The sequence below is a fragment of the Alligator mississippiensis genome, chromosome 4 (genome assembly GCF_030867095.1).
Source record: "Alligator mississippiensis isolate rAllMis1 chromosome 4, rAllMis1, whole genome shotgun sequence".
Classification (NCBI taxonomy): Eukaryota; Metazoa; Chordata; order Crocodylia; family Alligatoridae; genus Alligator; species Alligator mississippiensis.
In genome coordinates, this window is record NC_081827.1 from 175,568,025 (window position 1) to 175,594,503 (window position 26,479).

General features: G+C 43.3%; 1 protein-coding gene across 1 annotated transcript; it reads right to left on the reverse strand.

Moving 5' to 3' along the window:
• Nucleotides 1–3,826: 3,826 nt before the first annotated feature.
• C4H2orf80 (chromosome 4 C2orf80 homolog) lies at nucleotides 3,827–26,446 on the reverse strand. Its single transcript, XM_019492264.2, has 7 exons — nucleotides 26,345–26,446; nucleotides 24,934–25,015; nucleotides 22,212–22,294; nucleotides 21,971–22,058; nucleotides 21,267–21,344; nucleotides 5,406–5,493; nucleotides 3,827–4,797 (listed from the first exon to the last, which is right to left on the reverse strand). Exons 1-7 carry the CDS (start codon nucleotides 26,428–26,430, stop codon nucleotides 4,652–4,654), a joined length of 651 nt encoding a protein of 216 aa, XP_019347809.2. The 5' UTR covers nucleotides 26,431–26,446; the 3' UTR covers nucleotides 3,827–4,651.
• Nucleotides 26,447–26,479: the final 33 nt, after the last annotated feature.

Here is a 26,479-nt window from a genome sequence, read left to right on the forward strand (position 1 = left end):
AAGCACTTAGGATGGAAGAATCCCATGCACCAGTACAGGCTTGGGACTAATTGGCTAAGCAGCAGCTCTGCAGCAAAGGACCTGAGGGTTACAGTGGACAACAAGATGGATATAAGTCAACAGTGTGCCCTTGTTGCCAAGAGGGCTAACAGCATGCTGGGCTGCATTGGTAGGAGCATTGCCAGCAGATAAAGGGAAACAATTACTTCCTTTGATTCTGCACTGGTAAGGCCACATCTGGAGTACTGTGTCCAGTTTTGGGCCCCCAGTACAGAAAAGATGTGGAGAAATTGGAGAAAGTCCAGTGTAGGACAATGAAAATGGTTAGAGGGCTGGGGCACATGACTTCTGAGGATAGGCTAAGGGAACTGGGGTTATTTAATCTGCAGAAAAGAAGACCGGGGGGGGGGGGGGGGGCAGAGGCAGGGATTTGATAGCAGCCTTTAACTTTGTGAAGGGTGGATCCAAAAAGGATGGAGCTAGACTGTTCTCTGTGGTGGCAGATGACATAACAAGGGTCAATGGTTTCAAGTTGCAGCAAGGGAAGTTTAGGTTGAATATTGAGAGAAACTTTGTCACTAGAAGGGTGGTGAAGTGCTGGAACAGGCTACCCAGAGAGATTTTGGAATTTCTGTCCTTGGAGGTTTTTAAGACCTGAGTAGACAAAGTCTTGGTTGGGATGATCTAGTTGGGGATGGTCCTGCTTTGAGCAACCCTAATCTAAGATCCTGTGAATAAGATTGGTCCTGGCACCACCAGCGCCACCATGTAAGCACCTACACCCCAGAGAAAATTCTGGGCTCTGGACAGAGGTATATTCCTGCAGCCCTCACTTGCACACCTGAGGTTTGGAGGTATGGGAAAGGAGGTTATCATGCTCAGTATTTCCTCTTGGCCAGATCTAGACAAACCCTGAGTATGAGGTTTTTGGACTGCTATTCTGAGGTATCTGACTCTCTCCAGGCACTGCATATGGAGGTTTTGTGCCTAAAACAAGGGTCTGAATTTCAATGTAGGGATCAGAAGCCTCAAAGGCAGGTATGCATTTGTACTTATGTAAATCCTTTCTTGGATTTAGCCAACAGGTCCTGTCAATACTGGGCTATTTCTGACTGAATTGTCATGGTATAACTCTACTGATGTAATGCCAATTTTTCTAGTCTAGGTAATATAGGCATTTCATTGTCCTTGTTAGTCAGCTGTCATAGGAGGCTTGTTTTCCAAAATAGTTGCATACTTCTGTATTTTCTCTGACTTGGTAGGTGCTGGATTTTGGGTAACCCATTTGATTTATCAAAAGCATTCAAAGAGGATGGGAAGATTAATAAGTGCGCATACACTAAAAAAGATGTGCCCAATTTTTGTAATGAATATAAGGCCAGTAGAGCAAAACTGTATTCATTACACCTGCATTATTGCCATTGTGTTTGCTCAACTGCATACAGCATCATTTTATTTATAAACAGCAGCAAATTTTAGCCAATCAAAACTGAAGACCATGGCAATACGTAGATAAAGACAGTGCTAGAACAACGTAGTTAATCACCCATTTGTTTAAGTCCCAGTATAGTATTCGGCTTCTTTTATCTCAGATCAGTTTACAAAAAGCAGTCATCATATACTAATCCTTTCCATCTAAAGCCCTTTAATGTATTTCTCTCTGTATTGTTCTAGTGTTCACATGTCCATGGATGTCAGTTTAACAGCAAGCTTTTTTTTTTCATGGCAATGAACTCATTCAGAAGGCAACTCTCTTTGCTTTGGCTTTCAAGGGTTCAGATCTGTGCATTTCAACTTTTCATTTATATTAAAATTCTTGCACTAGTGTAGCAATACTAGTAAGAATATAGAGCCCACTTCAACAATATAAATATTTCCTTAGTTTTACATATGTGTTTACATAAGTCTATTCCTATTCAATATGATTCCTGTTCACTTTGGCAGGCCTTAGCTAAGCTCCTACAAAAACTTCATAAAAGGGGAATTTTGCTTGTCTGTATACTTCATGCTAAATATTCAATCTGATTCAGTCCAGCTTAGTGTCTGATGCCACAACAGGGGCAAAAGAGGTGCACTACAGGTTATATTGTCCCTGTCTACAAAAGACGTATGCACCACTAAAGCCTTAACTTGAGTCACTTCAACGGCAGTGGCTAAATACCTGCAGCACGGGTATTACCTTTGGTCCCCTGAACAGCCTAGAGTTGAGGATGTGGGTAATTAGAGCAACTAGGTATTCTCTCAGACACCTAAAAGTAAACCTGTAACTAGTTAGGGAAAGGGAATCCCATAGAAGAAGATGATCCTAGGTATAATACATTTAAAAAGCCATCTCAGGCTCCAGGAGGTTTGGTGAAAGGACCTTTGAACCCCGAAGCTTCAGCACCAGAGCAAATGTAAACGTTATTTGGTTCTAGGCCTCATGGTGAAGGTTTTAAACAGGTATTCATGCAATCTGTAAGCAAGATCAACACACAAGAACCATTGAGCAAGGACAACCAGAGCACCTGTGCTTCAAAGGTATTTATTAATTTTCTTTGTCATGCACAAATTAATGTATAATACTATAGCCAAGGCATATATTAATACAACTGTACAATACAGCAGTTTTTAATCCTAAATCATTTTGAAGTGCAAGATAATATCTAAATGATATCTAGTGCTCTATCTGTAGCACCACATGCATCCTTCCTCAAGGTCAATTCCTGCTACACAACTCCGAACTGGCCCATCCATCTCCTATTGAAGTAAATTAAAAGGCTCTCTTGGTTTTCAACAGAAGTTGGCTGGATCTTACATTGGATTTTACATACAGCTATGTTTAACCAAAGCAGACTTATTCAGCAAAGCACTGGACACCCATGCTTAAGACTAAGTCAATAGCATTTATACATGTGCTTGAAATGTTTTGCTGAAAAGAACTTGACTTACTCATATACTTAACTACTCTGCTGAATTGCTACCTACAAAGGTGCTGAAATGAGTATTAAAAATTCAGGAAAGGAGTGAGGGGGGAGGGAAAGAGAGAGGCCACAATGATAAAACTGTGTTTGAAAACTAGGGCTTAACTGAAATATTTAATTCCAGATAGCAAAGAGGACTGTAAATGAAAAGTAACATTTGAGGATGAGAATTGAATGTGTTCACATTGAGATTATATTGACAGGATCTTTTAGAGAAGGAAGCAATTACTAAGGTACAAAAATAGAACAGTTGCATCATCAAAACGTAGAGTATGTACAGAAGGTTCATGGAGGTTAGGGGGAGGTTAGATCACGTTAAAAATGGCCACCCAATTAACTTAGTTCATTCAGATGCAGACTTTACATTTAGATCTCCATTTAGGTCTAAATGTGAATGGTACAGAAGTTCAGGAAGGTTAGATCAGTCTAAAAATGGCCAGCCCAATCTAAATTAACTGTACTTTGGAGGTAATCTAATTTAGATCAGGTCCAGTAAGACTAATCTAACTGAACTTTTGTATAGTTCCCAGTGCAGCCCTAGGAAACTCCAGTCTCTCACCCTGATCAGAAGGACAACCCACACATTGCAGACCAGCCAGCCCCCACCCGCCTCAAGCCTGCCAACCCCCACATCCTACAAGCCACTCTCATTTTTACTAGCATTCACTGGTGCTGGGAGCCAAGGAAGTAAGTTGGGGTGAGGGGAAAGGCAGGTGAGATGGGAGGGATTGGTTTGCCTGGGGAGGTTGTTAATCTAAGGGTGGGGGATCAGAGGGCTAAAAATAGCCCCTGGTCCCGGGGGGGGGGAACCCCCTCATCCCTCCCTAAGCCCCCTGCAGATCCTGCGTGCCTCCTGCCCCCACCCCCATTCCCAATTTACCTTAGATTGGGTGGCCTTTTTAAACTGATCTAATCTTCCCCAAACTCCCCAAATATCTGTACATACCCCTAGGAAACAAGACCATCTCTTGCAGCACTGCAGGAAAAATGAACTGGACTGCAGAACATGGTCTTCATTTCTTCTGTTACAGGTCAGGCCTGTTGCCTCCTTGTTATATTTTTGTTTCATTCTTTGTAACCTGACTTGTCCTAGAGTCCTCTGAAAATATTTCTTGTTTAAGTTCTGTTCTGGATCCCTGCACGATACAAGCATTCAATTGTTTAAGAATAAACACAGTTTAGCAACGAAGACCACATTCATCCTGATTGCACAGTGGAAACACGGCACTTGCGACCTAGATTAAATAAGATTTTTACTCTAAATTGCTTCTGAAACTAAGGGTAGTTTTATATTAGTGTGACTCTAGTGATGACTTAGTGGAAGCATTTGTTCATTTTTTAAAACAAACTAGCTAACAAGCAGCTTTGTGTCTTATAGATAATTCCAGTGAATTACTTCTGTAAAATGGAATATTTGCCAGAACAAACACATTTTAGATGAATACTGCAGAATATTACTGAAATGCAAACCGTGAACTGGCATATACTATCCGGCAACTGTAGGATTTTCACTGATCTAACAAAATCAAATGCATGATTAATGCTATCATTCTCTCATATAATTATAATAATAACTCCTAATGCTCCTTAAAAATCCTCCATTGCACGTAGTTTCAAGAAAGCCTCCAAGGACTTCACAGGACAGTTTGATATGTGCGAGCATATCCTATTGCTGAAGGAATTATTTCCTAATTGTCTCTAGTTTGTATTTTTAGACCTACTTTGCCTTCCTGCTGCTTTTCTGAAGATGGAGGTTCTGGTAGCTCACCATCCTTGTTATTTCTTCTGCTGGTACTGTTGGCAGTCTTTCTTGCTGCTTTTTTAAATTTGACACCTTGAAAAGAAGACATTGCCACTTTATAAAGTGCCTCCACCTTTCACCCTGAAGAATTTCCAAATGGTTTATAGCCTTTCTATTCTAGATCAGTACATGATATGCGCTTGTAGTATCCTCTCATTTTTGCTGTATCTGAAGTAGGACCGTGGTATCTTTTGTGATCTACCGCATAACTGACCATTATGGAAGTCCAAAATCAACTGCAAGCTCAAGGTTGCTATGATGTTTCTTAAAAGGTATTAAAGACAAATCCTCTGTGCAGTGAACTTAATGCCATTGTTAAATTATAATCCAGCAAGGAATGCTCCATCTTTAATAATTCTTTGCATTTACAAAGTCAGGTCTATTAATTACAGTAGGAAAGTTCCCTGTGGACACAATCACCTTTGGGTCAGGCTCACAGTACTTTTCATCTGTAAATCCTGGGGCATTTTCCAAAGGGGGATAAGCATCATTATTTCTGTGCCATGGACAGGGCAGTAGAACAGAGAATTGGTCTGTCTGTTGTGGGGCACATGAGTAACAAAGCGGGACTCAGACTTTAGGTTTCTTAAGTCCTAGCCCCCTGGACAGCCCTCTAGTGAGATAAGGTAAAACAAGCTTACTCTGTTTCCAGGCATACTCTGCAGCTTTGGGAGCTGTCAGCATGGCAAAAGGGTGCAGTGAGAGGTTGAAAGGGTGAATCCAGTGACCCTAGAAGGACAACAGCATTCACATGTTAATATATGGTCTGGAATAGCCTGCCGCTGGAGGTGGTTCAAGAACCTACTTTGAACACCTTCAAGAGAAATTTGGATGTTTATCTTGCTGGGATCCTATGACCCCAGCTGACTTCCTGCCCCTGGGGCAGGGGGCTGGACTCGATGATCCTCCAGGGTCCCTTCCAGCCCTAATGTCTATGAAACATGAAATATTTGACATGTGCTGTTTTGGGTAACTAAAAATTGTTTGTGTTTATTGTTTCCCAGAATATTATTATGAATCACTGGTATTTTCCCTTTATTCTGAATTGATTATTTTTACCTTTTCCACCATCTCGCCCTCTCCTATTGGCCTGCCACGTCGCATTCTCTGTGTTAGTTCACTTGGGTATTTCCTTCCCAGAACCACACATCCTAGCCTTCAAACAAGCACCGAACCTCGCCAACCTCATCACCAGAAGCAAACTTCCTACGGCCTAAAACACACTGAATGGATCCAGACCATGCCATGACAAGAAATGTAAAACCTGCCAACACATCTCCACCACCCCCACAATTACTACACCCTACAACAGAGCCATCAGCATCCCTGGATCTTACACCTGCACCTCCAGAAATGTAATTGTAGCTAGACTGCCAATGTGGGCTCACCAGACTGGCTTGAGATACTTACCCTGGGCTAGAAACAGTGCCAGTGAACTCTGAGCGACCCCAGGGGTGGAGCAGGGGAGCCCTGCCCTGTGGAAAAGGAGAAGCCAGTCGAAATAAGGGGTTTTCAATCCCCTCATTTGCGTGGAAGGGGGATGGCCGGAGTTGGGGGCCAGCCACCCTGAGCCCTGGTTGGCTGGTTTGCAAGCCAGGGAGGGACAGCCGGAGGAGATAAAAGCAGCAGGCGAACTGGCATGGGGGGCTGCTGAGAGTGACTCCGGGGAACGATGCAGGAGGCCTAAGAAGAGCTGGGGTGAGCTGACCCAGCAAAGGGAGCAGAGAGACCCCTCTGAAGAGCTTCGAAGGCCCTGGGAGAAGTCAGCCATGCCTCCAGCCCTGCAGCAGAGAGGGAGCAGAGGCCAGGGCTTGGGGCAGAGAGCTGGTGCCCCAAGGGCCTATCACAGTGTGCTGGACGTGCTGGATGTCCCAGAGGCTAGGGGTGGCAGTCGGCCCCTGACTCCGCTGCAGAGAAGAAGCGGCAGCCAGGAGCGCAGGTGGCATCCTTATCCGGAGCAGGGAGCTGGGCTGGTGAGTTGAGGAAACCACTTTACTTCCCTGGGGAAGCAGGACAGCAGCAGGCAAGGCACTGGGATCCTGAGGAGCGGCAGAGCGCCAGGACGAGGGTCCCTAGGAGCTTGGGGCTCAGGCCAGCGCTCGGAGCAGGATTCGCGAGCCGCGAGGCGTGTGAAGTGCCTGGCCAGTCATCTGGAGCAGGGGTTTAGAGCAACGACCCCTGGGAGCTGCCTGTGCTGTTGACCCTCTGCCACTGACTGCCCCAGAGGGGACTCAGTCCTGTCCCTTATTCTGCAGCTGATTGTCATCGGATGGAGTCCCTGAGCTTTGTGCTTTGGTAATGCTGATTGCTGCAGGAGCCTACTTTGTTGCTTGCCTTTTTGGTTGCCACAGAGGGTCACCCTTCAGCTTCTTTGTGGGGGTTGGGGTTGATACAATTTGATTGCTGCAGACCAGAAGAGCTTAACCTGTTGCATTCTGTCGCTTATTGGGAAGCCTGTGGGAGCTGCTGGGAGTGAGCACCCTGCTTCCTTGTGGTAGCATCTCAGCAGTGGCTGAAAGCTGCCAGTTACCCTACCTGTGGTTTTCGAGTCAAGGGCTGGCTAATGCATTCGGGTGTGTTTTGTGATTCTGGTTATGCCATTTAAGTTCACTTGTAAATAACCTTTCCTATTCTTTATTTACAAAAAAAGTGTAAATAGTTAAATCAGTTAAGTGATAGACCTTCTTGGGACCACGGGCTGCTCTGTGGGAAGCAGGGGCCAGCTGGAAAGTAAATTGGCGCTGGCCGGAAGCCCTGTTCCACTCTTACCACATCATCCCTGATATTGGGCACGGGTGGCAACTATTGGGCCGCCACCTGGGTTATATAATACATCTCGTCCAGTGCATCGAATGCTCTAATAGAAAATATGTAGGAAAAATCAAACAAATGTGTACCAAAATGAACGCACCCCAAAAATCTATCAAAGACAAGAATACCCAATTACCGGTGGGGGCACATTTCTCACTAGAAAACCACCCTCTCTCCAATCTCTGTTCTAATCCTCAAAGGGAATTTACAAAACAACTTTCATAGACTAGCCTATGAACTTCACTGTATCAACCTACCGGATACAAAAAAATCATGGACTAAATATAGACTTTGGATTTATGACACACAACTTGCCTGACATCTGACTCCCCAGGTAAACCCTACACTTTTTACCAGCCATTTTCATTCTCTTTCCCCACCCCACTCCTGTCTCATCCATTGACTACAGCTATGTTCATTTCCCTTTCCAACCCCACTCCCCAGCCCCCTACTAACCACCTCAATTTACATTTTATCTGACTGGTATTCTTGCATATGCACTGGCCTCTGGCTTTACTACTCTTTACTACTCCATCCAGGAAGAGCACAGACCATCTGCAGATGCTTCCTCAGCCTGACAAAGGGTATTTGTACCCAAAAGCTTGCAAAGAATAATTTTTACAATTATTTGAGTGGGTCTAATAAAAGATATCGGATTTACCCAAAGAACCTTGTGTGCCTTGTATGTGAATGTAATACAAAGAGCAATTGTCCCCATACTGATTGGGTGGGGTAAAAACTTTGTCTTGTATTTGAGTAAACATGGTGCTATTTATGAAGAAAGCTGATATCGTACAACAAAACAACCAGTCATGCTGGAATCATCATGTAGTCTTCCTTTTTGTTCTCTGAAAATTTTCAAACTGCAATTGAACACATAACATTCTGTCCTCTTGGTGATATCTCTTAATTTTTCTTTGCCTGAAGCTCTGGCTTTATGGATGAGGGCTTTTATTTATTCCACATGCAAGATCTTTCTATCACTGTTTGGTGGTATTTCTAGGAAGCATTCTGGGAGTATGTTCGTATGGAAGCTGTCATACCAAGGAGCCACGTTTACTGCCTGGATAAAGAGGCAAAATAGAATGATTGGCTAATCTATGAGAGACTATGAAATTAGGCATCATTCTAAGCAGTAAGTATTTCTGCCACTCACCTTTTTTACTGTTCCTTCATAACATAAAACATGAAAAACCAAACATTAGAAATGCTACACAGCTCTAATTTAAGCATTTCAGGTAATATTTTCAAGTGTCTAAGTGACTTATGCTCCTAAATCCCATTTTTTATGATTTGGGCACTTAGCACCAGTTTTTAAGAAGTGTCTAAGGTCAGATTTCATAGACATTTGGGCTGGAAGGGACCCTGGAGGATCAATGAGTCAAGCCCCCCAAAAAATCCTGGACCCAGGGGCCCAGCCAAGAGCCTGGGCACACACCCAGGCTTGAACTTGTAACTCTATAGGGCAACTAGGTTAATTAGGTGTCTTTCTGTGACTGAATACCTCTGAACATTTTATTTTCAATTAGATTTAAGCTAAGATTTTCAAAAGTGAATTGTGATTTAAGGACATCTCAATTTTGGGGCAGGGAGGGGTGGAGTCTTGATTTAAGACATCTAAAAGGAATGGCATCTTCAGGAAGGGCTGAGCACCAGTATCCTGAAAATCAGCCCCCAAGGTGGCTTACATTTTGTACCCAAAGATCCAGGCACATAAACTTATTAGTTATTTTTTTTAAATTGTGACCCTTAGGGCACGGCTACATCTGGAAATGAGGCAAAGTAGCAGCCCCACACTGCCTACCCTGCCTAATTTCTGGGAATTAATGGGTGAGTAATCTGTTTCCCTGATGCTTCCAGCCCTGGCACAGAGGCTATGTAGATATACCTTTAGGGCTTTGGAAAAAATTACCCTTTAGGTTCCAAATTCAGCCAAGGACTGAAGTATATGCTCTGAAGAAAAGGAATGGATTTCACCAGATGCCTAATTCCATGCACTAAATTGCAGGCCAGAGGGATTCTCAAAATACCAGGCTCATCTTCCTCTGAAAACTCTATTATCTTGGTATCAGCCAAAATTTGTTTGTCATGTTTCCAGAGACAGGGATTGCCTCAGACATCACTGCTAGGTTCAGATTTAGAGTAAACGAAAGGGAAAAGGGCTAAGCAGTCAAAAGTGAAATCCTTCCCTGCCTGCTTGAGTCATGCTAGGAATTCTAGCAAGCAGAACCCAAATCAGTGGGAAGGAACTATGTGAAAAGGTAGGATGAGAAGTTCTGGAAATTTTCAGAAAACAAAACCAAACCTCTGACTCCTTTATACTGTGAAGTCTTCAGTTTGAAGGCAAACTTCCAAAAGATGTCAGGGTGGCAAGGATCTTGGCCAGTGCACCAAGAAAAAGGAAGCAAAGAGTTTTCAGAGTGCTGAAGGAAATGTATCATCCACAAAGCCCACAGGTTAAATGCAATCCCCACCATTGTCTTCAGAAAATGAAAAGTGAGAGACCAATGCTACTGTGCTGAACATATTCCAAAATATTCCACGAACTGAACTGGGTAGAGCAGGTGTAGGTAACCCCCAGCATGAGTGCATGGCACACGAAAGCATTTACCATGCATGCCTCGGGGTAGATGGCAGGGAAGGGGCCTAGGCTGTGCTGCCACAACAAAGATCAGGCCCCTTGCGGCTCCCCCACCATCCACCCCTGGCACGCCAACATTGTACGAGTTGAGGTTGTGGGTGTTTTTGACAATGCTCAAAAACGTTGCCAACCCATGGGATAGAGTTTCCAGTTCCATATGCAGATGAGAGAATTGACCAACATGTTTGTCACTTGCACACAAATATATTTGCCAGAGAGTAGTAGTAACCCCAGGCAGTTGCCAGATGGCAGTCTTTACTAACAATAAGGCCAGACATGAATAATGTAGTTTATAATAAGTGTTCCAGACATTGCTAGATACATGTAAGTGATTAATTGCAATCCAATTACAATTCCACAGCATTTTTCAAAAGTTGCTTTGGTAACATTTATTTTTAATGATACCAACTATATGAAGCCTAAGTATTCCAACACAAGCATTGTTGTAGCATACTGTTAGAGCAAAGAGGAACTTAGATATAAAAGTCAGGAATTAAAGCCTGAAAAATACTGCTTGACATGCAAGTAGATTTGTTTCACTGAAGAACTGGCAAATTTTATCTTACAGAGATGTCTACTTTGAAAATTATAACTCCTTGATCCACTGGCAGAGGGTTGTGAAAGCTGCTTTCCTTGCAGATAGTTTTGCCAGCAAAACACAGTGTATTAATGTAGCTATACCAACAGAAGAGACCTTCTGCCAGTTCAGCTTGTATTGCTTGGGACATTTGTGCGTTTAAGTTTACAGGGGAGTGGGGGAACCCCCGGGGGGGACGACCCCCAACCCTTCTGTGTTGATAGACAACATCTCCACTAGGAAGCCCTGCTGCCATAGCTATGAAGGCAACAGCCTAGTAATGTAGGCAGAGCCAGGAGGTTTGAAGTGTCAAAGGAACATCCGTATCCATAGTGAAATTTGGGATGCAGCCTTCCTCCCTCCTTTCCCTGGCACAAGCCTAACATGCCTCTCCTTTGCCCTAAGCCAGGGAGTGGAAGGTGCAGCTGATGGAAAAGCCAGCTACATATACTCCTTTAATGCAAGTACAGAGCTTCAGTATGTCAAAGAAGTACTACTGGTGTACAACAACTCTGCTGCTGCTGAAGTTAAATATTAAAATCCTCATCTCCTTTAGTAATGCGAAGTGTAGCTCTTGACGCTTTGATCCTATCACAGACATAAGCTAAACAGTATTGGCAACTGGCTGGAAGATCTATAATTAATAGATGCTTTGCCTTTACATATGGCAACTGACACACTTTTCGTTGGGGCAGTACTGAATTTGGGCACCATCACTGCCCACCTGCTGCCAGAAGTGCCTTCTTTGAAACAGAATAGAAAACAGAGGTCCTGAAAGCTCCTAAAGGGAACTGTAAAGGGTCTGATCATTTAAGACAATGTTTAATGATAAACACATGAGTCTCGCAGAAGTCAGTGGGGTACTCATGCATTAGACAGACACTTAAGTGCTTTACCAGCTCAGTACCTATGGGAGTGGGGCATTACCCTAATATCCTGGCCAGCTGGAGAATCAATGCCAAAAATTCCAAAAGTGCAGTGTGATCTCTTCTTTTGTCCACTGAATAATGCTTGTGCTTCTATGCTATAGATACAGTTGCTCAGTTACTGATTAAAGAATACATTCAGATAGATTTGGTGTCCGTTGGTATCAAGAGCTGCATAGATAAAATAGACCTAATTTCTTTTTCTTTCTCTCAGCCTGGGCATTATTTTCAGCTGGCGCAGCAGAAGAAAAGCTCAGTAGAAAAATAGGCAACTCCCTCCCTTTCAGGAACAAGACCAGTTCCCTAAAGGTCTATTACACAAACACAAAAAGCTTTTGTATGTTTGCCGGTCTTGTAGTGGTGCCTTGTTGTTCAGGTCAGCTAGTAAAGTTCAGAGATCCAGTATAAGATAGATGGAAAGAATGAAGTCAGCGGTCAACAAGGACCATTATGGCAGAAAGTGAATCGCAGTCTGAATGGGAAAGTCTCATCGGCAACCAGTACTATATCTGCTTGAATCCAAGATGACCCCCCAATAATTTGATTCTAAATATGGAAAATGTGATAAATTTGTTATTATTTTCCAGGTAGAAAAGTATTGGAGGGTTGTCTTGAATCTTCCCCTTCCCACATTGCCACAGCAGGGGAAGTAGGGTGGGGATCAGGTCCCTTGCCCATCTGCTTCTTCCCCCTGCAGCCTTCCTGCCTCCCTTGCCACCTGCACCCTCTACCCCCACCTTCCCAGAGCCTTGGACCCTCCCTCATTTCTGCCTCTTCCCCCCCCACCAACTCTTCAGTTTCTGCCTCTTCTCCTTCCCACCCTCCCCCACTTTACTCTCTTTACTGCTTGAATTGCTCCATCCCAGACCAAAACATACAGAAGCTCAGCCCTTGCCTAACAGCAGTGTTGGTGCTGATGACTGGCTGGGGCAGGCAATGTAGTGGTGTTGGCACTGCTGATTGGCTGGGCAAGGCAAGGAGTTTCCATTGCTCGATGCCTGGGAGAGACCCCAGCCAGAGTCAGGCACAGCTTGGCTCTGGCAGTAAGGGGGAGGGAAGGGGTTGGGGATGGGGAAATGGGGCAGAAACGGCAGATCCTGATTGAGGGGGGGAAAACCTCATCTTATATTTGAGTAAATATGGTAGATAACCAAAATAATACAATGTTTTAGGTATTACCACACCACCAGTGTGGTGGTGTCATGTGGGAAAGGATAGGATATCAAGTTGATTCTTTGAGAGAAGGATGGGTCAGGGGATCATGTTAGTTTAGGACTGGAAGTTCTTATTCTGCTATAAACTCTTTGAGCCTCACTTCTCATCTGTAAACTGGTTGAACAGACACACTGGAATGCAGAGATTCCAAGGCACTCAGAATACATTATATAGAACTCATATGATATGTTATGATCCTTTTCAGCATCTTTTTACTACAATCTTGGTAGAAATCTCTTTTGAACAGCATTCTTTCCTGCCCATGGCAGGGGGTCAGACTTGATGATCTGCTCGGGTCCCTTCCGACCCTACCAACTATGAACATTTTCCATTTACAGAAGCCAAGTGTCAGTAAGAACAAAACTTTTAGATGGACAATAAGTCCCCACAGCACCCCCTCCCCACTCAGCAGGGTTGCATTATGCTACAGGGCTGCAGGGACAGAAACCCTCCTTCCCCCACCACGGCTAGGCTGCACGTGGGGCTGATTTCAGAGACTGTAACTGACTTGGGTCAGTGACAGCTGGGGGAGTGAGGCCAGCCCAGTGCTTGGGCAGAGCAAACAAGGTCTGCCTGAGGCTCGAGCAGCCCTGCACAATGCTGTCTGGGATGGCAGTGATCACGCTCTACATTGATCCTCAGTGGGATCTGGCACAAATATTTGATAAAGCGCTCAAACAGAAAGTGCTTTAGCTTAGGACACACCCATCCAGGATTAACTTGGAGGGAGTTCCACCATTTTTAAAGTGTTTTATGTGCTATGAATGTCTGTCCCGTTATAGTTGTAAAACACTTTCTGAGTGCAGCTTCTGCACCTAGCCTCATTGTCTTCAATGTATACATTAGGGCTGTGTGAAGCTTCAGTCCTTGATTCAATTCGGCAGAGATTCAGCCCGATTCGGTGACCAAATCTCCAAATCTGAATCAAATCAAAGGACCTTTTAACCTCTCCAAATCAAATTGGAACCCACCAAATCAATTCCAATAGATTCTGACAGATTTGGAGATTTGGACATAGACACAGCTTTAAATGTTTTTTCTACGTACTTCTAGGTAGCAGGTGGCTGCGATGCTGGGGTGCGTAGGGTGTCCCACAGAAGCATGGGGGGTTCCCCAACGTGCTCATCAGCAGACCCAGAAGTGGACCAGAAGCACTTCCGGTCCACTTCTTGGTTTACTGGGGAATGTGCTCCTTTGCCCCGCCAGCTTGGTGACTTGTGCCTCCTGGGTCTGAGGGGGCACCCAGGGTCCCCCTGCAGCCAATCACTGAGCCAGGGAGGTGCAGGGGGGCCCCCCAGCGCATTCCCGGGCAGACCCAGAAGTGGACCAGAAGTACTTCCGATTTACTTCTGGATTCACTGCCGAGCACATTGAGGGCCCCCCACACTCCTGTGGGACGCTCCATGCACCCCAGCATCACAGCAATCACAAGCCATGCCTGCTACCTGAGCGTATGTAGAAAAAACTTTTAAAACTGTGTCTATGTTCGAGTCGTTGATTCTCCGAATCAGCATTGCTGATTCCCCAAATCAGATTCAGATTTGGCCAAATTTAATCAGGGACAGCGATCCAAATCAATTAATCGAATCACTGTCCCTGATTCAGGCCAAATCTGAATCAAATAGGGCCCGCTTCGCACACCCCTAGTATACATACTTAAAATGTAATTAATCCCTTGTGGAATCAGGAGTTAGTCTCCACATACAGATACAGTAAGTGTCTAGGGGACAAAGAAATACTAGGCCCACACCTACACAGGCAGCCAGGGGAGGATCCACAGGGGGTGCAGTGGTGCAGTTACATCCCCACCCTGGTTTTGATTCTTGGTTCAAACCAGGTTTAAAATCAACAGCCTGTCAGCAGCAGAGCATTTCTATTCAGGCAATAGTGAGAGACTGAGTTGGCTTTATGGTTTATTGTAATCTACCTAATTCCTTCTAAACACTTAATTCCACAGGTGTTAACAACTTCCCCTCCTTTTTACTAGTTGTGCTGGCCGGGAGTGGTCTGAGGCCCTTGGGGGCATGCGGCGGGCTGTGGCCAGCAGCCCTGGCACGCGGGTCGGGGAATGCAGGCCGGCGGACTAGAATTAGGCACGGACGCTTAGCGGTTGATTAAAGATTATTTTACTTACACCGTAGATGGTCGCGGTGCAGGCAAGAAAACTTGCTTGAGTTGCAGTTACAGACAGGAAAGAAGAAAAGCGGACAAGAGTTCTAAACTCGCAAACTCTAGCCCAATCCGGCTGAAGGCTCTAAAAACGCGAGCCCGTCGTGTCAACCGAAGAAAACAACTTGGAGAAGAGCTCTGGATACACTCACACGAAGTTTGCTAGGCTCCGTGGAACTTGCGCGCAGGGAAGGGGTTCGTCGAGGGATCGTTCAGCGATGGGGAGAGGCCAGAGGTTGATCAGACCCCTATAGCCTTCTTAAGGTACACGCTGGGTCCGTTAGGCTCCGCAGCACTTAGAGTTCTTCACGAGACGTGAAGTCCTCCTCCTCCACGAGATGGTTGTGGAGTCCTTCCTTGTGGGGTTCTCCTTGGAGTTCTCCAACTTGGGCGGAAACCGCTCAAGCCTCTTATACGGCTAGCAAGCCAATCGCTAGCCGCCACGTGGGAATAATTTAGAACTGGCCAATAGTGGGGAACAAATTTGCATGCGGGTGGCGGGAACTTCTTTGCACCGGGGTTTTCTCTTTGCAACTGAGAAATGCACCTTGCAAAGAAAGCTCCTCGTGGCGGGAAATAATTTAGCAGTGCCGAAGCGCACGCACACAAAATCACACCCTTGGGTTGTGACACTAGTCTTGATGTTCCACTAATCTAACTATCCTTTCTTTGGCAATACTGCTGTCTGCTAGCTGCTCCTGGTAATGTAGCTTCTATTTAACAGCCTTGCAGACTGTTTTTAACTATAGCTAAAAACATTAACTCAGGTGAACATTAACTCAGGTGTGGAAATAACTTTCAGTGAAGCACTAGATACACTGCCAAGATGCTCAAGAAAGTTAGACTGTTTTATGAATCTGAAAAAGAGATGTACATTTAGCTCTAATGACTACAAGATTAATGAAACAGCATTTGGATTATTTTTTGCTTTCAATATTATATAGCCCTAAGCCCCTAGCATATTAATAAAACATCTCATTTATTTTTAACTGGAGAAAAATGTGTTGCATTATATGGGATGATGTAAAGCTTCATCTGCACTCCCCTTTTCAAAATCCTATATCTGTCCATGCAGGCAGCAGTGACAAACCTAAGCAACTGCAACTCTTCCAGCCAAACTGACATGCTGATAACTTATGAGACTCCAATTATGGACTTGATCTGGCTCCACCTCAAGTCAGGAGTTAGACTCCCATTGCTGCTGTTGTCGGTGTGCAAGATCAAGCCAAGGTTGTGGCTGTAGTGCTTGAAGTGGAGAAAAGGAGGATACCTTGATCAGAATCTGCAGGCCTTGATGCATGGTTTGGCTATATAAATTTGGCTAAGTTTCATGTTGAGGTAAGGGAGGTACTCACTTATATTTGTATGCTTCTGAGAGATTTGAGGAAGTTTCTGATTCCTAGCCTTGTGAAAGTTTTCTATGACAGGAAAAATGGATCTGTAGGCAAAGCACAGGACTGGGGCTTAGATATGCTTTCAGCTGTTAGCTCTGTATGACCTTGGAAAAATTATTTGATTCCTTCCACAATTGACCATCTGTAAGAGAGGGATAATACTTCCATTCTTCCACTCTGTATATTTTCATTGCAAGATCTTATTAGGTGCAGGCTTTCTCTCTCACTATTGTGTGCACAGTGTCTGGCACTACTGGGCTCCAATTTTAGATGGGACCTCCAAGCACCGCCATGGTATAAACAACATAACTGCCACAGTCCTAGCAGTTTGTTCAGCTTAGTACATAGTGCACAACTGGTTTACAGTCACAATGAAAATCTTTTAAAATAACTTTTTTTGTTCCCTTTTTGGCATCACAGTAAGGAGGGAATTTACTGCACCATGATAAGAGAAGCATTTTAAACATCAGAGATTTGAACAGGTTTGAATGCCGCCACCTTGTGGTTATCTTCCCTGGTCCTGAACAGATGACTTTTAGACTGGTAGAAAGGGGATTATATAGATATTTTAAAAAGGAACAGACAACACAGATTAGAGTAACTCCATCCAATCAGGAAAGAATCTGCCTAAAATTCTACTGGCATAAGTTGTACCCATTTAGGCAGGGGTGGCAATTATTTTGGCTGGAGGGCCACTTAACAACTTTTGGTGAGCTGTCAAAGGCTGCAAGGGTAGCCCTGCCCCTTGACAGGTGTGCTGCCCCTTGATTGCCATCTTGGGACCAGAAGACCTGCCCTCCCCTTGTCCCCCAGAAGTACTCCTTCTGAGAGGAGGGTTTGCCAACTTGGAACTGGAAAAAAATCCAAATTATATACTAAAAATCAAACATCTACTATAACATATTTTAATTTTATTTCAGAAAAATACATTGCTCTGGATTTATATATGTTTGCATAGTGTATGTAGAGGCAATTTCATAATAGCTCAAATAAGGTCTTAATCTTCTATATTGTGTGTGAGGAGGGTATGTGGGATGTAGGGTATGTGGGGGATGTGTGTGTTGGGGGGTGAAGAGGGTCTGGGGGGATTGGGAAGGGATGTGGTGGGGGGGAGGGTATGGGGTGTGTGAGGGGGATGTAGGGTTTAATGGGGGGGACATGGGCCCCCACCATGAGCCTGCACCCCCCCACCATGGCACACAGCCACTGCAGCAGGTGGTGGGCCCTAAGGGTGCTCATAGCCCACAGCAGGCAGAGTGGCTCCAGCTGAGTCCTGGGAGCTGCATGTTGCGGCATATAGCCAGCCTGGCTCAGCCCAGCTCAGCCCAGCCCACTGGCACCTTTGAGCCAGGCCAGGCTAACTCTATGGGTAAAGCCCATACCTCCCACTGGCTTTCAGAGGCACAGGCGCGGGCCAGTAATAATTGTCTTTTGGAGGGGCCCCATGGGCTGGATAGAATCATAGAAAGCTAGGGTTGGAAGGGACCTCAGGAGGTCATCTACTCCAACCCCCTGCTCAAAGCAGGACCATCCCCAACTAGATCATCCCAGCCAAAGCTTTGTCTAGCTAGGTCTTAACAACCTCCAAGGATGGAACTTCCACCACCTCTCTAGGTAATGTGTTTCAGTGTTTTACTACCCTCCTAGTGAGAAAATTCTTCCTAACATTTAACCTAAACTTCTCTTGTTGCAACTTGAGATCATTGCTCCTTGTTCTGTCATCTTCCACCACTACGAACAGTCCAGCTCCATCCCCTTTGAACTTCCCTTCAGGTACTTCAAGGCTAATGTTAAGTCCCATCTCCGTCTTCTCTTCCCTAGACTAAATAAGCCCAGTTTCCTCAGTCTTTCCTCATAAGTCATGTGCCCCAGCCCACTCATCATTTTTGTTGCCTTCTGCTGGACTCTCTCCAATTTCTCTACATCCTTTCTGTAGTGGGGGGCCAAAAACTGGTCACAGTACTTCAGATGTGGCCTCACCAGAGCTGAATAGAGAGGAATAATCACTTCCCTTAATCTACTGGCAACATACCTACGAATGCAGCCCAGTATGCTGTTAGCCTTCTTGGCAACAAGGGCACACTGTTGGCTCATATTCAGCTTATTGTCCACTGTAACCCCCAGGTCCTTTTCTGCAGAGCTGCTGCCCAGGCAGTCAGCCCCCAGCCTGTATTGGTGTATGGGATTGTTTTGTCCTAAGTGTAGGACTTTGCTCTTCTCCTTGTTGAACCTCATGAGATTCCTTTTGGCCCAATCCTCCAATTTGTCTAGGTCACTCTGAATCCTAGCCCTATCCTCCAGTGTGTCTACTACTTCCCCTGGCTTGGCGTCATCTGCAAACTTGCTGAGGGTGCGCTCTATGCCATCTTCCCGGTTGTGGCTTGGTGGACTGGATCTGGCCCACAGGCTGTATTTTGCCTGCCCCTGCATTTAGGTGTTATCTGTCCACTTCCATACTGGAAGAGTCATTTACTAAAGGCAAATAGGTTATTACCTGCTGGCCCACCACCATAATGGCATGGCATAGCAATAGTCATCTACTGTATATATTTACTGTGGTCTAGCTTCATGTCTGTCCATTCCTGATCCTGCTGTAATTCATGTGTAAATTTTACTGTAGTTCACGTATTGTTTTTCCATTCCCAATGATGCCATCTGGTTCAAAATTATGTGGAGTGGAATCTTTTCTGAACAAAAGTCAGAGGAAGACAAACGCCTTCACAAGACTCACTAGTTGGAATGCTGTGCAAGGTCCTATTCTAGAGCTAGCTTTTCCAGGCATATTATTGATCTTATTCACCTAACTAAGAACAAAATACTGTCTTTGTAGACTTTGGTAATCAATCAAGCACTCATAGCCAACCAGATACAGTACAGCAGGTCTGTGCGTTTACTCCAAGATTTAATATTTTACTTGATTGATAAGCAGAGAATCTGAGTCCACCACTGAGGCACTCCTGCACAACAGGATAAGGATTTAATACACGACAGGAATTCTGACTAGACCTGCTCCTCATGGTATTTTAACTTTGTAGCTATTATTTGTTTATCTGTATTTTGCAGTTTGCAGGGTTGACCATATCATCACATGGGAAAAATGAGGTAACATTTTCAAAACATTTGACCATTTAAAAAAACACAGGCTGCCACAGCAAAGCAACCAGACCAAGAAATACAAACTGTTAGGCTTGATTATGCCAAGTGTTTAGTAATCTGCCTCAAAACCAGTAACACACTTCGTTATGCATCTTCCCAAGCATGTAAATGGTGTCATTGCACTAATCTAAGTACAAAGCATTTGCCAGTGCAACTAGAACCCCCTAGCAAAGGCACAACTAACAATCGCAAAAAAGTGCTTTTTTGCTGATGTGAGCTGCATTTACATGGGGGAGAGGTATGTTGAAAGAGCTGTGTCAGTTAGGGGGGGTGTTTTTTTTTTTTAATCTATAGTGGTAATACTTTGTCTTATAGACCTGGCCATTGATGCCAGTGGAATTACTCACATGCTTAAAGTTAAACACATTCTTAAATTCTTTGCTGGATTGCAACCAGGGAGTTTTGTGCTTGGCCGGAGCAAGCCTTTTGAAACTAGAGATTAGAACTGTGATTGGTTCTGGAACACAGTATCTTTGGTCAGTACTCTGCTGTACCTCAAAGCCTAAATCTACCTTTTAAATGCCCTCTATATCCTCCCACTTCATGTTAGTCCTTATAAGCATTTAACGCAAAAAAACAATCCATGAAGAAGACTCATCTATGAAAGATCTGCAGATTCCATGCAAGAGGGAAGTGATCTGAAGAACTGTAGGAAGAACCAGGCCAAAGATGAAGCACTGCAGACATGGGAAGAAGTCTGTTACTGAGACTATAAGAAAGTAGATCTGAAATGGTAGCTGTATTTTTCTTTCTTTCTTTCTTTTTTTAAAAACCTCTTTAGTAGCTGCCTGGAACAGAGTGAGTAGCTTTCTGGAACAGAGTGTGGGTGATAGGATTTTACTCCTGGAATCCAGCAAGATTCTAGGAAGAGACTGCCCTTTCACATAAACCCATATTACTGGTATATCTCCAGCAAACACAAAGTGAGGTCACTGAAGGAGAAAAGAGCTAGTGGCATCTTCAAAACAATGTGGTCTATCTCACTGCATGTTCATGGATGTTTGTAATGCACTGCATAAAGCTTATCAATGTGATACTGTGTTAATTCTCCTCCACTTTTTCTGCCAGAGTCACCACTGTTCTAATACAGGACAAGCAGTATAAACAACAGCTGTTAGCAGTACAGACCCAGAGGATGACCTCCAAGCAACTAGATCAAGAAAACTCTATGATCTTGCCAGTATTTTAATATATGCTATATATGTAAAGGATGGTAGGAAAGCTTGTTGAATTAAACCCGTTTTATTTAATTAAAAAGAAATAAATGGCATTGGTCAACTGTCATTTAATAGAAGTTGTATTATAGTAGCACAAAATCAGTAACTAGAGTCAAGGTCCTACTGCTAGGTGATTATATACACACACAGGGTTGATGGTAAACTTATTGGAACCTTATCAATTTATCTAAATAGAATGAGGGTGGGAGGACAAGTGACTAGCCCAATTCTGAGTGGGTAAGCACCAGAGCTAGGAATAGTAGCCAGGTCATCACTCTCCTACTCTAGTGCCCTAACCACTGGAATATACTGCTGGTGATTTTTTTTAAGCTCTCACTCACAGTTCTTTCACTGTGATCTTTATAAAAGATACTAACACATCAGCAAACAACTCACTTTTTCAGAGTGCTGCCAGTGTGTGGCTGAGGGTGCAGTGCTGTAAATCTCAAAGACCTCTTCAACAGGGATGCTAGTCTGTGAAAACAGAAGGGGGGTTAGCTCTTGGAGAGGTTTTCTTTACTTTTTTTTTCTTTGTTTTTAAAAAAAATAAAATCCAACTGATGCCCCATCTTAGTGAGAGCCAGAAAATTTTTTACTTATTCAGTATCATCATGTGCTCAATATGACATGCCTTTCTAGTGTTGCTAATGTAGCTAAGATGTTCCTTGTGCTATTTGTTCCTATTATCTCTTATTATAGAAAAGATACAGTGGAACAAAGCAGAGTTCAGTCAGATCTAATCATATGCCTAAAATGCATCATTAAATAAATAGCAAGAAAAGCCCAGGAGAAGAGCATTCTGCTAAACGGGATCTAACACCAGCCTGTGTTAGATGAAGCTATCATTACCATTGATATTTTTCTTTGTTATTTTTTATGTCAGAAGGTCTTTATAAGATAAGAAATTCACCTACCTATTCTGTATCAGGCTTTCTATTTATTTATTTTTTTTGCATTTACTGTATCTCAGATAATAGTATTTAAAAAAATACAATGCATGCTGTATGTAAATGAACTATCAGACAGATACATGTAATATTGAATTAAACTGGGAAGCTGTTGTAGAACAAAAGATTTTGCAACCATGATCACTTCCTTACCATTAATATTCCAGCATACGAAGATAAAATCATAGCTTCTCTCTCAATTCGGTTGGGATATACGTATCTCCTGTGAACTGGTAAATTCCTGTGCAGGATAATCAGGGGAATATGAATAAATAGTTAGTCTGATTTATTTAATCAGTGATAGATACTGGATCTGAATCATTGCTTCATTACTCCAGTTTCACACTAGTGTAATACCAATGCAGGAACTTGGCCCTAGCTTTTTCATACTTACTTTTTCCCTTTTGTCAAAGGAGTTTTGTTTTCTGACTCATTTAGCCATAGTAGAGCAACATTGATGGCTAAGTCATAATGAGCCTGAAAATAGAAAAGAACCTTAGATGTAACAACATGCAGTAAAATGTGAAATACAATCACATGCTGGGTGTACTCATCAGATGACCCCCTTGCCCACAAACTCTGTCTCTTGTGGTACCTTATTGTTGGGAGGTTGAAAAGGCACCATAAATTACCTCCAAAATAGGACACGTGTCTTAAATTAAACATGCCTGCATGCAGATATAAGTGTGGGTATGAATCAGATTTATATCAGTATGAGCAATAGCATGAAACTAGGAGTCATGAGAGAGAGAACTGAGTGCAGAATTCAGCTATGATTTACTTGGCAAACATCTGGCAATTGCTTAATTTCTTTGCCTTGCTTTTCCTGGCTATAAAAGGCAGGTAAAATAGATCTTTTTCACAGGTGGGTTCTGAGGTTGATCTATTAATGATGTGAGAAGCACTTTTCAGGACCATGGATGCAGAAGGCTGCATGACCCCAATTCAGCACGACATTTAAACATGAGCTTAACTTTTTTGATTTTGGTATGATTTGAGCACATGAGCAAAGTTAAGTATGTGCTTCACTGAAGCAAGGCTGCAAACACAACTTTACAATATGAAACTTTATTATGGTATCATATCATAAAGTTAACATACTTAGGCCACCATCTTGCCAAGAGCATCCTTCGGCAGTGTCAGACATCTAAGGAAACCCTTTTCATTGCAAGGCTGCAAACTGCCCATGTTTATATTTTATGGTCTCTGAATGGAGATATAATGTTAAACTTTCACTCACACTCTGGAGCCATTAGGCACATCTAAGAATGATCATATTCACTCAAATAGTGCTGCACCCAGCAAGCCTATACTGGCCGAACACAGAGCAGTGTTTAAAGGACACTGCCAGGATAAAAATCTAAATACTGTGTTCCTGCCGTGGTCACAAATGGCATCTACTGTTACTATAATAAAAAAAAAAAGTTAGCAAAATCATCTCATTTTCCAATTTGTTTGCTTTGTGCATATGACAGCACCATGCCATGAAGAAAGGGGTAGCCCATAGCTACAGTGCATCAGGAACAGGTTACAGAGCAAAAATATGACTCAGAGGAATCATAACTGAGTCCTGCTTCTCCCTTGCTCATATGGAAAGAAAACTGAGCCCTCCCTCTCTGACACAGTTTACTTCTCCATCTCTGCTGCCTCATCTAGTGCACTATCAGCTCTTTGAACATATTCCCTTTGAAACCTGCCCTGGACAACTTAAAATTCTTTACCTAACTATGTTATAGATCAGGGGTTCCCAAAGTTTATGTGCCTAAGGGCACATTAGAATTTAAAAGAAAAAGCAGTGGATGCCAATATGACAGCATTTTTTGTTGAAATAATGATTTTTACTGATTGTGAAAATGCACAGGCAGTATAAACTGCCCTGAATAAACCTGAATAAACCTTGAGGGGCACCATGGCACCCACGGGCACCATGTTGGGAACTGCTGCTATAGATGTTGGACTTTGGTCCATTTCCCTTGTTCAAAACATCCTAAGATGGCCTTAATGAAAGTTTATAGGCCTATACAGTAGTCACTGTCTTGGGTTTTACCACCATCCATAACTTCTGGATTGCTCAATTCCTCAGTCCCAAATTAGCAAACAGTCCTGGAAAGGATGAACCTAAACTCAGGTGAAAAGTCAGGCCTCAGTCCTGCAATTGGCTTTTTGTGAGTGGATTCCTGCATCCACAGAGAGTGGCTATAACAACATTTCTAAAAACATTTTCAGAGAAGTCTGTACCATTATGAATATTCTTCATCTACAAATGTATCTGTACTACAGGTGAGATCCTAGCCTCACTGAAGTAAAAAGGAGTTTTCCCACTGACTTTAACAGGGCCAGAATTTCACCCTGAGCTTGCATAGTGTACTTATTTGTCTTCTGAGTACTTCACAAACATGACTGAACTACTCTGATCCCATGAATGTAAGGGTAATTTCATAATTTAATGATAGATGGAACAATTTATGATCTTCTAGTTTGATCTCCACTACAACTCTGTGCTAAAGCATGTTACCCAGTAATTCCTGCATCAAGACAAAGTAGTAGATAAATAAATCCTCAGTTGTGGATATAATTTGGGAAAGGAGTTACTGGCCCTGTTTGTGCTACTAAGGGTGTATCTACACGCATGACTAAATTTAATGTGCGTTAAGTGATTTTTGGCAGCTGTCTACACATGCAGGGACTTGGCACTAAAGTTAGTGCCAAGTCCCTGCAGCCCTGCCATGTGCCACTAGTGGATGGGCAGACCCAGCACTAAAATTAATGCTGGGTTGCATCTATACATGCGTTAATGAGATTTAACTAATCACGCCTAAATTTGATATCTGCACTTGCCTCAAACTTAGATTATTCATCTTAACTTTTCCTTAGCTTTCCCATCTAGGTTACCCCTATGTACCACTGAAAGTCAGCTGAACTTCGGCTTTGAAGCTGTTACCCTGGGTTATTAAATACAACTGATCCCAAGATATTTTCTTTTCTCTAAATAAAAGTTTTTTGTTTCCAGATATTAATAGCAAGCTATTTAACTGCACTAAATTAGGCACCCTTCAGATATCTCATTAACCCAGGAATAAAGAATGTGGGATTAGAATAAGGAGACATCTGGTTACCATGTCATCTAGAAAGGTAGGCTGCCTTCTTCCTTTTGGGTCAAATTCAATTTCCCGAAGTCTGATGCCAACATAATCTCCCCTTAAAGCAAGAGAGCACCTTTGAATTACAAGCAGTTGTAGGTAATCTAGTGCAAGAGAGGATGGAGTAGAAAGATCTTAAAAGCTAGTGTAAAATTAGAGCTTTTTACTGCAATTCCAGACCCATGGATTTACCAAGGAGTCCAGCTGAAGCTGTGAAAGCCTGCTGTGAAAAGCCTCCTTATTTTTGCTTTTGTGGCACTCTCAGCTGCCTTAATTCCTCAGAGAGTTAGAAGTAAAAGGAGAAAGGCAAGTGCAAGCAAAGTATTAAAAATAAAGTCCTACTTGGGATTGTTTTCTTTAGGTCCTGGTTTTACTGCAGAAAATGCAGCAAGAGCATAGCAGGGATATCACTGTAAAAACACCAGCCTGAAACTGCTATTCCATTTATTCTTGGTTTTCTTTTTCATTAAGGGCCTGATTCTATAAACTGTTGCTCAGACTTAATAGTACTTACTCATGGAAGGAGCCCCAGTGAAGTCAAGTGTGGGACTCACATTGAACATAACAGAAGCTAAATTACAACCTTGAAAAAGCTGTCTATTGGATGGAGCACAGTATACTTCAGATATACAAATACAAGACTCTCCTATATGAGGTACAAGGGCAGACTTGTTCACATAGCAGTAAAAGCTGTACTGGCTGGACCATACAGGGAGGTTCATACCATATGCTTTCCATAAGGACTCTCTCTTCCTTCCTCCACTGACAGAATAAGTTCAGAAAAGAAAGATATGTTATCCTTTTATATATGTGTGGGTGCATCTACATGTGCCATTAATGTGCAGCAATAAACTCCAGAGCTGATTGCTTCAGAGTTTAATGCTCCCAGGTATGTGTTTAATGCCCAGAATTACAGTACATTGAGTTGGGGCAGAGCAGCTCCAGCTGGCAGGGGACCCGAGGGGTCAGCCTGCCAGCCTGGGGCAGCCTCCTGCCCGGTTCAACATGCTGCAGAGGGACTGGCTGAGGTATAAATGTGCTTCAGTGCAGGGCTAGCCAGCAGACAGCCCCAACACTGAAGCACCCTTATGCCCCAGCCACATGGGGCTGTGTCTACATGTGCACTGCTGTGGAATTTTTTACTGCACAGCAGGATACTACTTGTATTTTCAAGTACTTTTATTTACAAGTACTATGCTGCTGTGGAATAAATTACTTTACTCCAGCCTAATAGGGGTGCACATATAAATGCTGAGATATTTACTGTGCAGCTAATTAGTCTACTACACAACAAACATCTTGTGCAGATGCGCCAAATACGTCATTAAAAAAACCCTTTACATTCACTGAAGTACAGCATGAGAAGCAAATAAGAATCAGTACTTACAAGAGTTTTTCAACCTCTTTTATCAGGCGTTTTCTTTCTGTCTGTTTTCCTTCCATGTGTTTTCTAGCTGTCTGGAAATCTGCCATAACTCAAACTGCTTACTAAAATCTAGAATAAATTTGAGAGAAACAGAAG

Coding starts and splice junctions, on each gene's coding strand:
- C4H2orf80 (XM_019492264.2), bottom strand. CDS start 26,430: ATGGCAGATTTCCAGACAGCTAGAAAACACATGGAAGGAAAACAGACA. Junction 25,016..26,344: donor AAAGAGGTTGAAAAACTCTT/GTAAGTACTGAT, acceptor TCTTGCTTTAAG/GGGAGATTATGTTGGCATCA. Junction 22,059..22,211: donor CCTTTGACAAAAGGGAAAAA/GTAAGTATGAAA, acceptor TATCCTGCACAG/GAATTTACCAGTTCACAGGA.